Source organism: Miniopterus schreibersii (genome assembly GCF_964146895.1).
Source record: "Miniopterus schreibersii genome assembly, chromosome: 2".
NCBI classification, from domain to species: Eukaryota; Metazoa; Chordata; class Mammalia; order Chiroptera; family Miniopteridae; genus Miniopterus; species Miniopterus schreibersii.
In genome coordinates this window covers 148,549,443-148,562,944 of record NC_138102.1, presented here as the reverse complement: position 1 = coordinate 148,562,944, position 13,502 = coordinate 148,549,443, and the positions used below count along the sequence as shown (strand labels likewise).

General features: G+C 38.2%; 1 protein-coding gene across 3 annotated transcripts in view; it reads right to left on the bottom strand.

Annotated features, from left to right (window-relative positions):
* Window positions 1-1,049: 1,049 nt before the first annotated feature.
* Window positions 1,050-13,502, bottom strand: part of GXYLT1 (glucoside xylosyltransferase 1) — a 44,028-nt gene continuing 31,575 nt past the window's right edge. For all 3 annotated transcript variants that reach the window (XM_081129141.1, XM_081129143.1, XM_081129142.1), the window contains one exon: window positions 1,050-6,506. In XM_081129141.1, the coding sequence (XP_080985267.1) occupies window positions 6,345-6,506 (162 nt within the window). In that variant the 3' untranslated portion in view covers window positions 1,050-6,344. The remainder of the gene's footprint in view (window positions 6,507-13,502) is intronic.

The window sequence follows — 13,502 nt, the reverse complement described above, 5'->3', positions numbered from 1 at the left end:
AGGAAGATTGAGTCCTTGAGCATAGTGGAACCTCCAAATTAGACTTGACAACCACATTTACATGAGGGAGAAATGAGCTTCTATCTTCAAGTCACCATTATTTTGGATTTCTGTCACTTGTAGTCAATTCTCACCCCAGGTAACCTTACCGAATATACAAGTTCATGAAGGTTTTCTTTGTAGGTTATTAAATTCTGTAAACATGGATATAATATGGATATAAAATACGGTATTTATTGTATTATTCAAATCCTCTAAATACATGTTTATTTTTGCTCTTGATGTGCAAATTCAGAAACAAGTTTATTCAAGATTGACACAATGACGGTGGCTTCAACAATGTCATATTTCTGGGAGACTTTGCTATATGTAAACTTCTATGTTTATTATATAACAACTATTGTGTATTTTGGTAGACTACTGTACAAAATTGTTTAAAAACATTACTTTGTCCTGTTTTAAACTTTGGGTCTTGATTTTACTTTTCTAGTATTTTATTTTGTTTTGTTTTTTCCTTCTATGCCTTTCCCCCATTCCTTTACTTTCCTTCTTCCTTATATACTTCAATTAGGTATTGCAGGATTAACCTCAGAGAGTCCTGAAGGCTAATTCTTTCAGGGGATGCTAGGCCTGCCTGGGAAATTGCTTCATCCATCCTCATGGTAAGTGTTAGAATTAGAAATACCTTGGGATTTCTATGCCGCTGGTGAGTGGCACTTGACTTGTTGTGCTAAACCATTTCTCTAGGTCATCAATTTAATTTTCAACTATCTTTTCTAATTTATCACACTTTCAATGGCATCCTTCTGATCCTCAACTTGTTTCTTAGGCCCAAATCTCTTTTTAAATCTCATTCAACTGTTTTATCATTTCATTGTTGAAGTTCACCATAATGAATTCATGACCTTAATAAGCTACTCTACAGTATGAAGCACTTGAGGAAAATCTGTTCCTTAGGATATAGTGTCTATACTCCAAGTTATCAAGCATCCTAACCCTAAACATTTCAAAACTGATTATGATTGATAGAATAATTCAGACAGGCTATCTGAAGAAATTAAACATTTATTGAGATGTTCGTTTAGTAACAGCAACACATTTCTCAAGAAAAAGATAAGTTGAACTCCCCCAAAACAAAACAAAGCAACTTTCCTTTATTCTCAGGTGACAGTCAAATCTATAATCTTATATTCCCCTTTAATAAATGTCAAGATATATAAAATACTTGGAGGAAGACATCCAAATTATCCTAAAACCATAATATTCTAAGGTAAAACGCAGTGTAAAGGTAATAATCTCTGCGTATCACAGTACACCAGATGCCTTCTGCAGCTTTACAACCATTCTACTCAAATTACAAATATATGTATGCAAAATGCTTGTAAAAAATGGAAACATCTGCAACCTTTCCCAGTTTTTGATTTCAGGAACAGGTGCGAACCATCTCCCCTTCATAGATCTTCTGTTATCGCACCCATCAAAACCAACTGGTCCGGCTCTCAAATAATGAGCACACAGCACGTGTGTTCTGCTAAATCCGGAATTAATGACATACTCTACAGCTATCTACGACAAGCCCTCAATTATTTTTGCACAACATTCCAATGTTCCCTGAAGAGATCTTATACAAAGGTTGAAAATAGCTATTTTCCATCATAGTCAAAGTCAATTTACTTTATACGCAACACACACTGTTGCACTGTATTCAATTTTTATAAGGAGTTGCTATGGTCTTGTGTGTGTGAATATGCTCACATACTCAGGCTGTGCATACACTACACAGTCAAAGGCTCCACATCAGTTAAGCTTGACATCAAAATGTCTGACCAAGACCCTCCAAACAGCACTCACAGTATTAGTATTGGAGTTCTTTTCCTTCCTGTCTTTTCAAAGGCTCTCTGTTTGAAAACTGAGTTTATAGATAATTCTAAAGAAATACATCCCATTAGACACTTGGAATTATTGATAGATGAGGTGACAATACATATTTCCCATTTAAAAGTAAGTTTGACACTGGTTTGTAATCAACTCTAAATGGCCTACCCCAAGATGCTATTCCATGTTCTCAATATTCTGCATTGCTAGATAGTCGGCTTTAACAGCATATTCATTTTTCATTTTAAAAAAGAACATTCTTTTTTAGACTGTTAGACTTAAGTTTATCTAACTTTATAACTTAGTTTTAAAAATCTAGTTTCATGTTCAATGAATTAAGAAACAACAGATGTAAGAAGAGTTCGGCCAGAATTTAACAGGCAAAAAAGGGTTGCTTTGGCTGTGTGTAAAGAGACAGCTGTTACAGGACAAATCATTGTTTAGCCTACTTTCATTAAATATTAAAAGGCAATTGTTGTTTTAACACACTTGAAATTACATTTAATAAATAGGTAACTGACCCCACACCTGACATATTGCTCCCCTACTTTTCTTCTTCATTTACTCTAAGGAACCAGAAGTTATTTTTTTTTAAAAAACTAAAACAGATCAGTGGTCTTTCTAAAAACACCTCAAAGAGGTTCTGACTATTACTAAGGAATTTACTACTTAAAATATAAACTTCTGAAAGAGACGCTGAATTCTATCTTTTAAGGTTTTTCCCTTTCATGTATGTCTGCTCTCTCCTGTTCTCCTGAATGCACTCAGAGCGCTTCAATGGAAAGGATGCCTATTGAGTCGACAGATGTGACTGACTGTTGAAGCTGCCGTTCAAGGCAGGGTGGTGGTTCCCAAACCTGGCCTCCTATCGTGTCATCTTGGGAAAAGGATGCCAGTTCCCGGCCCCTTCAGGCCTAACGACGCCATCCCCTCCACCCTAACCTCTCCTGTGATTCTATGTGGTGAGTCTTTCATAATCCAACATTTGGGATGACTAAAATGACAGTTTTGAGGGAAGATACTTGTCGCTGTGTTTCTGTGGGTCCTACCTCATAAACTGGGGTCCAGTAATAAAAAATAAAAATACAAAAAACAGTGTTGAATCATGAGCACTAAATACATAAGGTGATGGGGACATAACTCCAGAACCAACAACCCAAACAAAGGGGGCCTGGGCCTTGCTGCCCCTTCCCTGAAGGCCAGCCCCCTTCCAGCCCCTGCAGGGCCCCCCTGCAGGGCCTCCCTGCACGGAGCCAGAGGAAGGCGAGCAGTCAGCGCGCGGGCGCGGCCCACAACCCAGTAAGCGACTGTTCCCACGCCATTTCTCCCATCGCTGCACCTCCGTCTTCCCACTCTCATTCCATCTTTTCCTACTCTGCCCTTTTCCATTCTCTCTTACTCCCTTCTCTTTCCTCACTTCCTCTCCTTCTTTCTTTTAATCATTCACTTGTATCATTCTTTTCTCTGCTTTCTCTTCCTTAAAAACTCTCCCTCACCTAATATAAGCAAATTAATACTGGAGATACAATACCTGTCAGAAAACATAGGCCTAGGGAGACAGGACGATCTGCACAGGAGGAACAGCACTTCCACGTGACACAGCCATGCGGAGTGTCTCAACTCCATCACCTCTGAGTCTCACAGCTTCCTAATTCGTGACTGCTTGGTCTCACGCGGTTAGGGCATGCTGATTACTTACAAACCCAAGGCACTGAGGGAGTGAATTGATATGCCTGGGGTCCCTTAACCAGGAAAAGAATCCAGACCTAGTTCACAGTCTGATTTTCTTTCCATTACACCAGTAACATCAGACTGGAGGCAATGAGAGAGAGCAACAGTAAGCACTGATACCACTTCAGGTTCCAAAGATAACTGGGTTACCTAATACATTCCGAACTATTCTTCACAAGGGGGACATGTAAATCACAATATACAGGGTGCCCCCAAAATGTACACATACTTTGAATATAATTATAAAGGCAGTGTTTATTAAAGTACTTTTCATTTTGGGGGACACCCTGTATGTTTCTAGAAGTTTTCCATGTTCTTTGAAGATGCCTACTTCATACAAATGAAGTGTGAATACATTTTAGCCATTTCACTTTGGTAATACTGTAAGCCCAGAGATAGTTCTGAGGTCAGAATTGTTCTAACATATAGACTCAAAAAATATACAATGTAATTTATATAAACTGCATAGATATACTGTTTTATAAAAAGAAATATATTCTCTACATTGTTCTATAATTTAACTTCATTAATGCTGAGCTGCATTTCTTAAGAATTCTCAAGAACAAAGTTACTGTATCTAAAGATAAATTCAGAAAACTCGTTTTAATATTTTTAGGGACTTCCTGTGATACCCTAAATTTTAGGTAAAAATAGTCCCTAAGTGAAAACACCATAACCCAATTTATGGTAAAATGCCCAATTAGGCCAGATCTGAATAAACCAGATGAAGAATCTTCCAACTGATTGACAATGTAGTGTGTGTGACAGTGTAAATAAGCCACAACATGTGTGAGACCACTGTATACGGTCCAGCTGGATTAAACTGTGACCACCCTCTAGTCCCAATCACTCATATCAGAGCCCATGGGGCTGAGATTCCCTTTTCACTGAGGAAATTAAACCTAAGGAACGTGCTTATAATATAAATTCATATCTTGTCAATAACCCCAAGTACTTCCTCTAACATTTCAGAACCACAATTATAATCCACTAACTGTGCCAAGAATTGTGATATCCTAGTTTTAACCATCAAGTTGGCAAAATGATTTCCAGTGGTTCCCAAACTAGCTGACATCAACATCACCTGAGGTGCTTATGAAAAACAAAATCATAATGTGACTTACTTTTGCACCCTGATCCTAACACTGAAGACAATCGGGAATTCGCTTAAGGACTGGAGATGCATTTAATATGGAGAAGGCATGATGTCACTGCAGTTACCAAACTGTTCACGGTGTTGAAATAACATGCTGTCTGGGATTTTCTTTAAGATACTTTAGCAAAGAAAAAAGGGATAGATGATGCAAATATGGTAAGATACTGGTAAGTGCTTGATCTGGACAATCAGCACCATTGCATTCTTCTCTCTACTTTGGTGTAATTCTTAAATCTCTTCATTAAAAAAAATGTTTGCAGACACCATCCTAAACACAGTGGACAAGAAAGATAAAGCCTCGGAATCCAATCTCAACAAGCTCTCCTGGAGAGTCTAATACAGCCAGGTAGGGAATGGTCTTATTTGGGGACTGTTAAACACAACCTTCTATATACCCTCCAAACTTATAGACAGCAGTGAGGAACACTGAGAGAAGTAATAGTTTTCGCAATTTCAACATTAAAAAAAATAACTGTCTTAACTGATGTTCAAAAAAGGGAAGCTATTCACATTGACCCAATCAAAACTACTTTTCTGTAGTCAGAGGTAATGGTTTTCTTAATCTCAATCATCCATGACAGTTGTTTAGGGTAAGGCTCTGTGTACTGGCTTCTTCAAACAGATCTTGCAAAACTGTTTTGAGGTAGAAGAAAATAAGTTAAATGACCACTTCTTCCTGCTCCACTGTAACTAAAATGACTGTTCAAGGGAAGTATACAGCTTGTGCATTTTGGTCCATCACATTTTCCACCATCATATAGGTATACTATTTAGGTTTTCATTTTATTATCATCTCTCTTTTTGCTTCCAGAATGTCCAGTAAAGCTGAAGATTTTCATTTGAAGTGATAAAAAAAAATTTTCCTAAAATATCTGTTTAACGATCTTAGATCAGAGTTTGGCAAGACAGTTTAACATATACAAATGAAAATACTACATTTCACAAGCAGACACACACACTAGAACTCCATAATTTTCAGTTTTCCCTCTTTCTTACACAGCTCAATTTTAAACGTGCAGTTTACTTGTAATCTAAAAATAACTTGAAACATGATTGTCACCAAAAGATTTTAAAACAGAGATGAAATCTATAAAGGCACACACAGATTGTCAATGGTTACATCACATTTCTTTAGAAACAGAATCTTCTCTGCTCCTGTAAACGTTTTTCTCACACATTTAAAGTGAGGTTAGTGCTGACATAAAATTATTGCTATGCTCACAGTCTGAGTGTCCTGCTGTGCGTGAGGTACATCTTCTCTGCCCACACCCCCACTGTTCTTACTCACTTGAGGATAAGAGCCAACCAAAGTCGGTACACAGGGGCTACAACAATTCAGTATCTTCATCAATACTGGGACGGCAGCAACCACGACAAAACATCAGAGATGAAAACGTCTTCTTTTTGGAGTCCAAGGCTTTAACTTATTCTTCATTAAATGAATATACTGCTCATTTAACTTCTTTAGGAATAAAAATTACTCTGAAAACGAGTAATCCCTTCCTCAGCACTTCACCCACGGCTCCTCCTTCACGTTCTGGATCTGTGGGCTTAACTTGTCTGACTTAGTGGTCTCTGAGCATCACCTTTCCTTTGGTGGGCTATCACAGCGGTCTTGTATGCTTTTGGTCAGCCGTTTGATAAATATTTTGTAAATTTTCCCGCAGTATGTATGCACTGTCTTTTGCAATTCCAGTTCTAAAGGTTTTAATAAGGAACGGATGTGGTCATCTTCAAAAGAACACTAGAGGAAGAAAAGACAAAGACAAATATATATATGTGTGTGTGTGTATGTGCGTGCGTGTGTGCAATTAATTCCAAATAACTTCTTCAATCAATTTAATAGTGACAACCTCCATAAAAGTCTCACAAAAAGCACCCTGGCCAGTGTGGCTCAGTTGGCTGAGCATTGTCCCGCAGTACACTGAAAGGTCACCAGTTCGATTCCCGATCAGGGCACATGCCCAGGTTGCAGGCTTGGTCCCCGGTTGGGGTGTGTACAGGAGGCAACCGATGGATGTTACACTCTCTCTCTCACCCTCTCCTCTCTCTTCCTCCCTAAGGTCAATAAAAACATATTTTAAAATAAAGTCACAAAGAGCATATGCTCAACAAATATTTTCAATGAATTAAATAGAACTATGTATGAGCTCACATTCTAGAGGCGGGAGAAAGCAATGGTAAATCACTGGGGTACCAGGGAAAGCTTTCCACAGAAAGAGTAATGGAGGCGGGCATTTCAAGCCAAGGTAGGAATTCTTACATGTTCAAGGGCAGAGAACACCCAAAGACATTGACTGCTGTGAGATGGCAACCAAAAGCTCTGAGAGAAACTAATAAAAATCCCAAATCACTCTGATAATAGTGTTGAGGCTGAACTGGAAAGGAATGAGACAGAGGCAGGCAGTGGCAGGAGTGCAAAATGACATCACAGCTCTGCATTTCCCAAAGAACCCTAACTGCACAAAAGGATCCCAAAAATAAGTACTCTTGAGAACTGCTAAACATCACACACTCTCAGTGGGGATTCACCCAGGCACAGGAAAAACTCTAACAAAACAAAATACATCTGTTGAATGTTGTTTGGTCCACTAGTTCCAAAATATATTTTTCACCAGAGTCCTTTGTTACTGTAAAATAACATATATCCCAAGGAATATGTTTTGGAAAACATTATAGTGGTTAAGTGGTGAAGTTGTGATCCTAGTATGCCAATCAGGAATATTTTTTGATTTAGCATTTAATAGGAATATTTTCAATTAGAAAGCTGGATAGGGCTTTAAATCAGAACTCTTTACATGAAAGCTGAAGTCAGTGAAAAATGCAAGATCCCAAAGGAAATTCAGAACCTGAAATCTCAGAGGGCTGCAAATGCCGAGGTTCACAACCATGACACTAAGGGAGAGGAAATGAAAGAGCTACTCAGATCACATTATTGAGTCTGTAGGAAGCCAAAGCCAATCTAGGGAGTCAAGGATAAACTTATGCTAATTTATTACATGGATTTTTATCAGTGTAGAGATGCCAACAGATCCTAAACCTTGTATCTCTTGAGCAAGAAAACTGTGAGCATTAACTGCATGAAACCATCACTCTTGGGGTGACTTTTAAAACCCAGTCACATATACTGAAGATAAATATCTAAAGTTGTTCCAAAGACCAAAAAAATGGGTGAAGCTTAACTAAGGAGAATGTAATGAAAATAATAACAGCACACAGGTATCTGGGAGAAACTACTAAAAGCTGGACTGGTTTTAAAAAGGGCACTTTCAACATGCCAGGCACCATGCTAGCCTCACACCAACTTTATGAAATGGTAATATAATTATCCCCATTTCCAATGAAACAACGAAGGCAGGGAGAGAGAATTTTCCCACTGTTACAAAGCTAGTAAGTGGCAAAGCCAGGAATCCACCCCAGCTGCCCAGCTCCAAAAGTCGAAGCGCTTTACTGTGACACAGCACTGCTTAATCTGAACAAGCAACCACCACCATGCCAAGTCAGTTTCCAAAATCCTGATAAAGATGAAGCTCAATTAACAGTGGGAAACTGGAGAAAGTGCCATGCTGTATACTGATATAAATTTGTTGGGGTAAAAAGTGGCAGCCAAGTTGAAGGAGGTAACCTTTATCATGGGTGATCACCTTTACCAAGTGACACTCTCAAGTAACATTTCCATGAGTACACAAAAGCATACTTGGACGACGGGTTAAGAGGCCATTAAGAGTGGGAAGACCAAACTATGGTCTTTTCTTACTAATCAATGACAATAAAATAAAAACATTATAAAGGTGTTTAGAAGCTAGTTCCCAGGAATACGAAGTGCTTGAGATTCAGTTCATTCATTTTCATGGGATTTAAATCCCAGTGTTTGTGGTTAAACATTTTTTCTTCACTGGGAAAGTCTTTTGATGACTATTTTCCTGAAATAAAAATAGTACCTCATGAATCAGACCTCTTTTAGTGCACAATTTAACACAAATAAATTGACCTTTAAGGGAGCTGATAAATTACCAAAATTTCCACCAATATAAATATAGCCTCAGGCCACTGCATTCTTCCATTCACGCAATGCGCAGTGCCCACAGAGTTGTGTAGGACATAACCAGCATCTAGGTGTTCCTTTTCCAGAGGTTACACATGCCCTAACCTGACTGCAGGCCTCTTTCCACACTGCATGCTGTGCCTGACTCACCTTCATCTTTACCTACCCTTCTCTGCCTGGTACTCATGCCTTTCAAGCATCAGCTACTCTGAGAATCCTCTCCTGACACAGTTAATCATGCCCTCCCTTGTCATTGGCACAGACTTTCAAGAAGGTCATGCTTTGTTCAAAGACTGTCGATTGAAAGGCAGCATATAAATAGTGAGGTTATGATGACCACAGTTAGATAATTCAAGGCATTTTCAAAGAATAGGACATGTTTTAAAATTATGGCAGAATGGCAGTTCAATCCAGCAAAAGATGGGTACAACCATATCTTAGAAGGTAGTGTAGGAGTAAGCACTTAAGAACCCCCATGCAGAGATAGCTATGCAAATACAAACAGGGTGTGAAGTAAATCAAAGTTAACATAGAAATACCAAGAAATATAATTCAGAATGAAATACATTAAGCAGAAAATACCTTATAGAGCAATAAAATGTTTTGTTCCCATTCTGAATTTGCAATTTTTAATCTTAATATTTTTATTCACTCAACAACTAATATTTAAGAAATATGTATGGACTGTAAAAATTGATTTGCTGGCAGACATAGCCATGCATTTACAATTTAAAAATGATTCATATCCTTTATAATTCATATTGTTCACTGTTTTCAATAGCTATGACTAAGTGTCTGTCTAAAACTTGCATAAATACCTTTGTCTGAATACAATTCTTTTAAAAATTACACTCACTGAATTATAGATAAGGGAAGATAAAAACACTAACGAAAAGCACCATAAAAGGCTGATTAACTACATTAAGTTGAACAATAGAGTTACCACAGACCCAAAACAAACACACAAAAAATCATTAATTCAGTATTTGAAATCATCTTAAAAGATTTATTTTTTTAAAAATCAAGTGTAATTAATCAGCTTAAAATCATTACTCAGCTTTTTAAAGGCACATATTTATAAAAGTTCAAAGAAAGGATCAAATGAATTAGCAAGATTTAATTCTTTAATAACGTATTTTTCATGCTCAAAGGAAACAAAGAAATTGAATTTTTATAAGTATGCATTTCTTTTCTATCCTGCAAAGTCTCAGAATCCCCAAAAGTACTTTACTTCATTTTTATCACCTTTTGACAACCCATGAAAAAGCATCAGTGAAACAAGATAGATAGATAGATAGATAGATAGATAGATAGATAGATAGATAGATAGACAGATATAGATATTTTTCAACCTCACCCAAGGATATTTTTGCCATTGCTTTGTAGAGATAGTGGAAGGGAAGGAGGAGAGAGGAGGAAGAGAGGGGGGGAGAGAAACATCAATGTGAGAGAGACATGGCTTGGTTGCCTCCTGCGCATGCCCCAACCAGGGCTGGGGACTGAGCCTGCGACCGAGGTATGTGCCCTTTACCAGAATCGAACGCAACACCTGTCAGTCCCTGGGCTGACGCTCTAACCACTGAGCCAAGCCGGCTAGGGCTGAAATACAATACTGACTTCTGAATGCTACATTAAACATCAACACTAAATTTTATAATTCTTAGATGAGTGTAGTTCTATCGAGTCACAGTGGATTGCCGATAAGTATTTTTATTCTCATTCCTATTGATGAGGCTATACTAGACCAGAGGTTTTCAGTCATTAGCAATTAATTAGAATGACAATTCAGTAAAGAGGGGCATCAGCTCTTCTCCTGATCCCCGCATCTAAACCAAACCAGGACTCCTGTGATTTACGTATGTTCTGTCTTCACATCCATGTAAGATTAGGCACCGTCTAGCCTAACAGAGAGCAAAACTACATGAGAGATCAGTGGTCACATATACATCTCCCCAGGTATCAGTGAATTAGCTGCATGTATAGTGAGTGATCCAGCTCATTAAACAAAATCATAAATTCAACTCTCATTTGGATTTGCCCCAAGTTGTGGTCCCCAACATATTCTGGCCTGGTCCTAGGCTTCAATCTAGAGGTATGTGAAGTATAATCACCCCCTCTTGTAAACCACCTTAATTACACAAGAACAAGAAAAGAGAGACCAGATATCTGAGGCAGTGTAACGTTTTCCCCAAACTCAATAAAAAGGAATGCTTAGATAAGAAAATCCCATTTACAAAAGCAACAAAGATGATAAAATATTTAAGCACAAACTCAAGATATGTTCAAAATCTGTATGAAGGAAACTATTAAACAATTCCGAAAGACACAAATGGAAAGACAGCCCTTGTTCTTAAGATGTTTCAACACCATCAAAATAGCAGCAGCCCCTCATATATGAAGCTGATACACTCCCAATTAAAATACCAACAAGATTTTTATATAGTTAAATGAGTTAGTATTTGTGGGGAAATAAATATACGAGATCTAGGAACACACTGAGAAGGACAGGCTATGAAGAGGAAGTGGCCCTACCAGATAATAAAACAGAACACAAAGCCTTTGTGAGTAAAATAGTGTAGTATTAGTGCACAAATGAAGAGACCAATGGGACAAAACAGAAATTACAAATGCAACTTTAGTATATAATAAAGTCAGAATTTCAAATCTTCGGGTTAAAGACAGACTTTTAAATAAATGATGTTGGGATGACAAGACTGCCATTTGGAAAAAGGTCAAATGAGATCCATTCCTCACCCAATATAACACATTAAATTACAAACTGAGCAAAGGACTAAATGTAATAATAAAACAATACGTAGGTGAGTGCAGTTAGGAAAAGGCTGTCTAATTATGACTTTCTTAAAAAAAGGTTGATAAACTTGATTAAGCAAAAATTTTTAAAAGCCAGATTGAATGGCAAAAAATATCACGAAGTTAAACTGGGAGAAAATATTTACAACAGAAATCGCAGATAAAGGACTAATATCCTTAATATACAAAGAACTTGCAATAAATGTCAGGGAAGGGGTAAGTAAAGATCAAAATACCTTCATGGTGATGGTTGCATCACTCTGCAAATGTGCTTTAAAAAATTACTGAATTAGCCCGGCCGGGCATGGCTCAGCGGTTGCATGTCGACCTGGGATACAGGCAATCGGGGTTCGATTCCCGGTCAGGGCACATGCCGGGGTTGAGGGCTTGATCAATGACTCTCTCATCATTGATGTTTCTCTCTCTCTCTCCTTTCCTCTCTCTGAAGTCAATAAAGATATATTAAAAAAAAAAAAATTACTGAATTATATGCTTGAAATGGGTAAACTTTGTGGTATATAAAATAGTTGGCAGGGTCCTGGCTGGTTTGGCTCAGTGGTTGGAGGCAATGGTGTGGTTACATGAGAGAGAGAGAGTTGTGTGTGTGTGTGTGTGTGTGTGTGTGTGTGTGTGGTGTTTCCCAGCACTGTTACTGAAAGGGCCAAGAAATGAAGACACCGTTGTAGCAATAAGCATGCCCAGCACCCGGAGCCCACCATACAAACCAGAGCTTTTTTTGACAGTTAGTTTTAGGGCGACAGTAGGGAGGGTGTATCAAGATGAGCCTGGGAGAGTTTGTAGGGACAAACGATGAGGTACTCAAAACTAATGATAAGAGTATGTCAAAGGGTACAGGAGGCAGCCAAAAGGGGTCAAATTTGGAACATAAATAAAAGGGAACAATGCATTCTAGATTATAGGAAAAAATACATATTAATTTCATACTAATTATGTGCCAATTGGCAAAAGGGAGTGCAGAATACCAAACTATATGTGGAAGGAGTGCCAGAGTTAGACAATCACCAATTTTCAACAACCAGAGTAAAGACTGGTTTGAGCAAGAACTGACAACGGATACTAAATATAGTATGGACATTTTGATGAGCAGGGTATTTACATGATTTTAAAGAGTCTCCCCATAAACTGCTTGCAAGAGGAAAAATAACTATACAATGGATAAACTGAACAACATTTTGACTGAGTGATTAAAATCAACCTCACCAACGAGAGGCAGGCAGGCAGGCAAAGGTGACTGAATGGGATACCCTGAGGACACAACTTCACTTGTATAGTACTCTGCCCAGGAGGGCGTACCCTGAACCTAAGCATAAGGAAACATCAGACAAGCCAATAGGAAGAACATTCTAATAACATAAGGGGTTAAGGAGCTCTATTCCGCCCCCCAAAATGCCAATGCCATAAAAGATGATGGAAGTCTGAGAACCTGTTTTAGATCAAAAAAGAATAAAGCCACATGGATCGTACATTAAATTACTGTTTCAATATTAAATTTCCTGTGAATAATAAGAAAATGTCCTTGTTCTTAGTGAAAACATACTTAAGTTTTTAGGGGTAAAAGTGAATGATGTATTCAACTTACATTCAAATGGTTCAGAAACCAAACAATGCATAAAGAGAACCAATGGGCCCGGCCGGCTTGCTCAGTGGTTAGAGCGTCAGCCCACGGACTGAAGGGTCCTGGGTTTGATTATGGCCAAGGGCATGTATCTCAGTTGCAGGCTTGATCCCCGGGACACCTGCGGGAGGCAACCAATCAAAGTGTCTCTCTCATATCGATGTTTCTCTCTCTCGTTTTCTCCCTTCCACTCTCTCTGAAAAGTAATGGAAAAAATATCCTCGGGTGAGGATAAAAAAATAAAACAA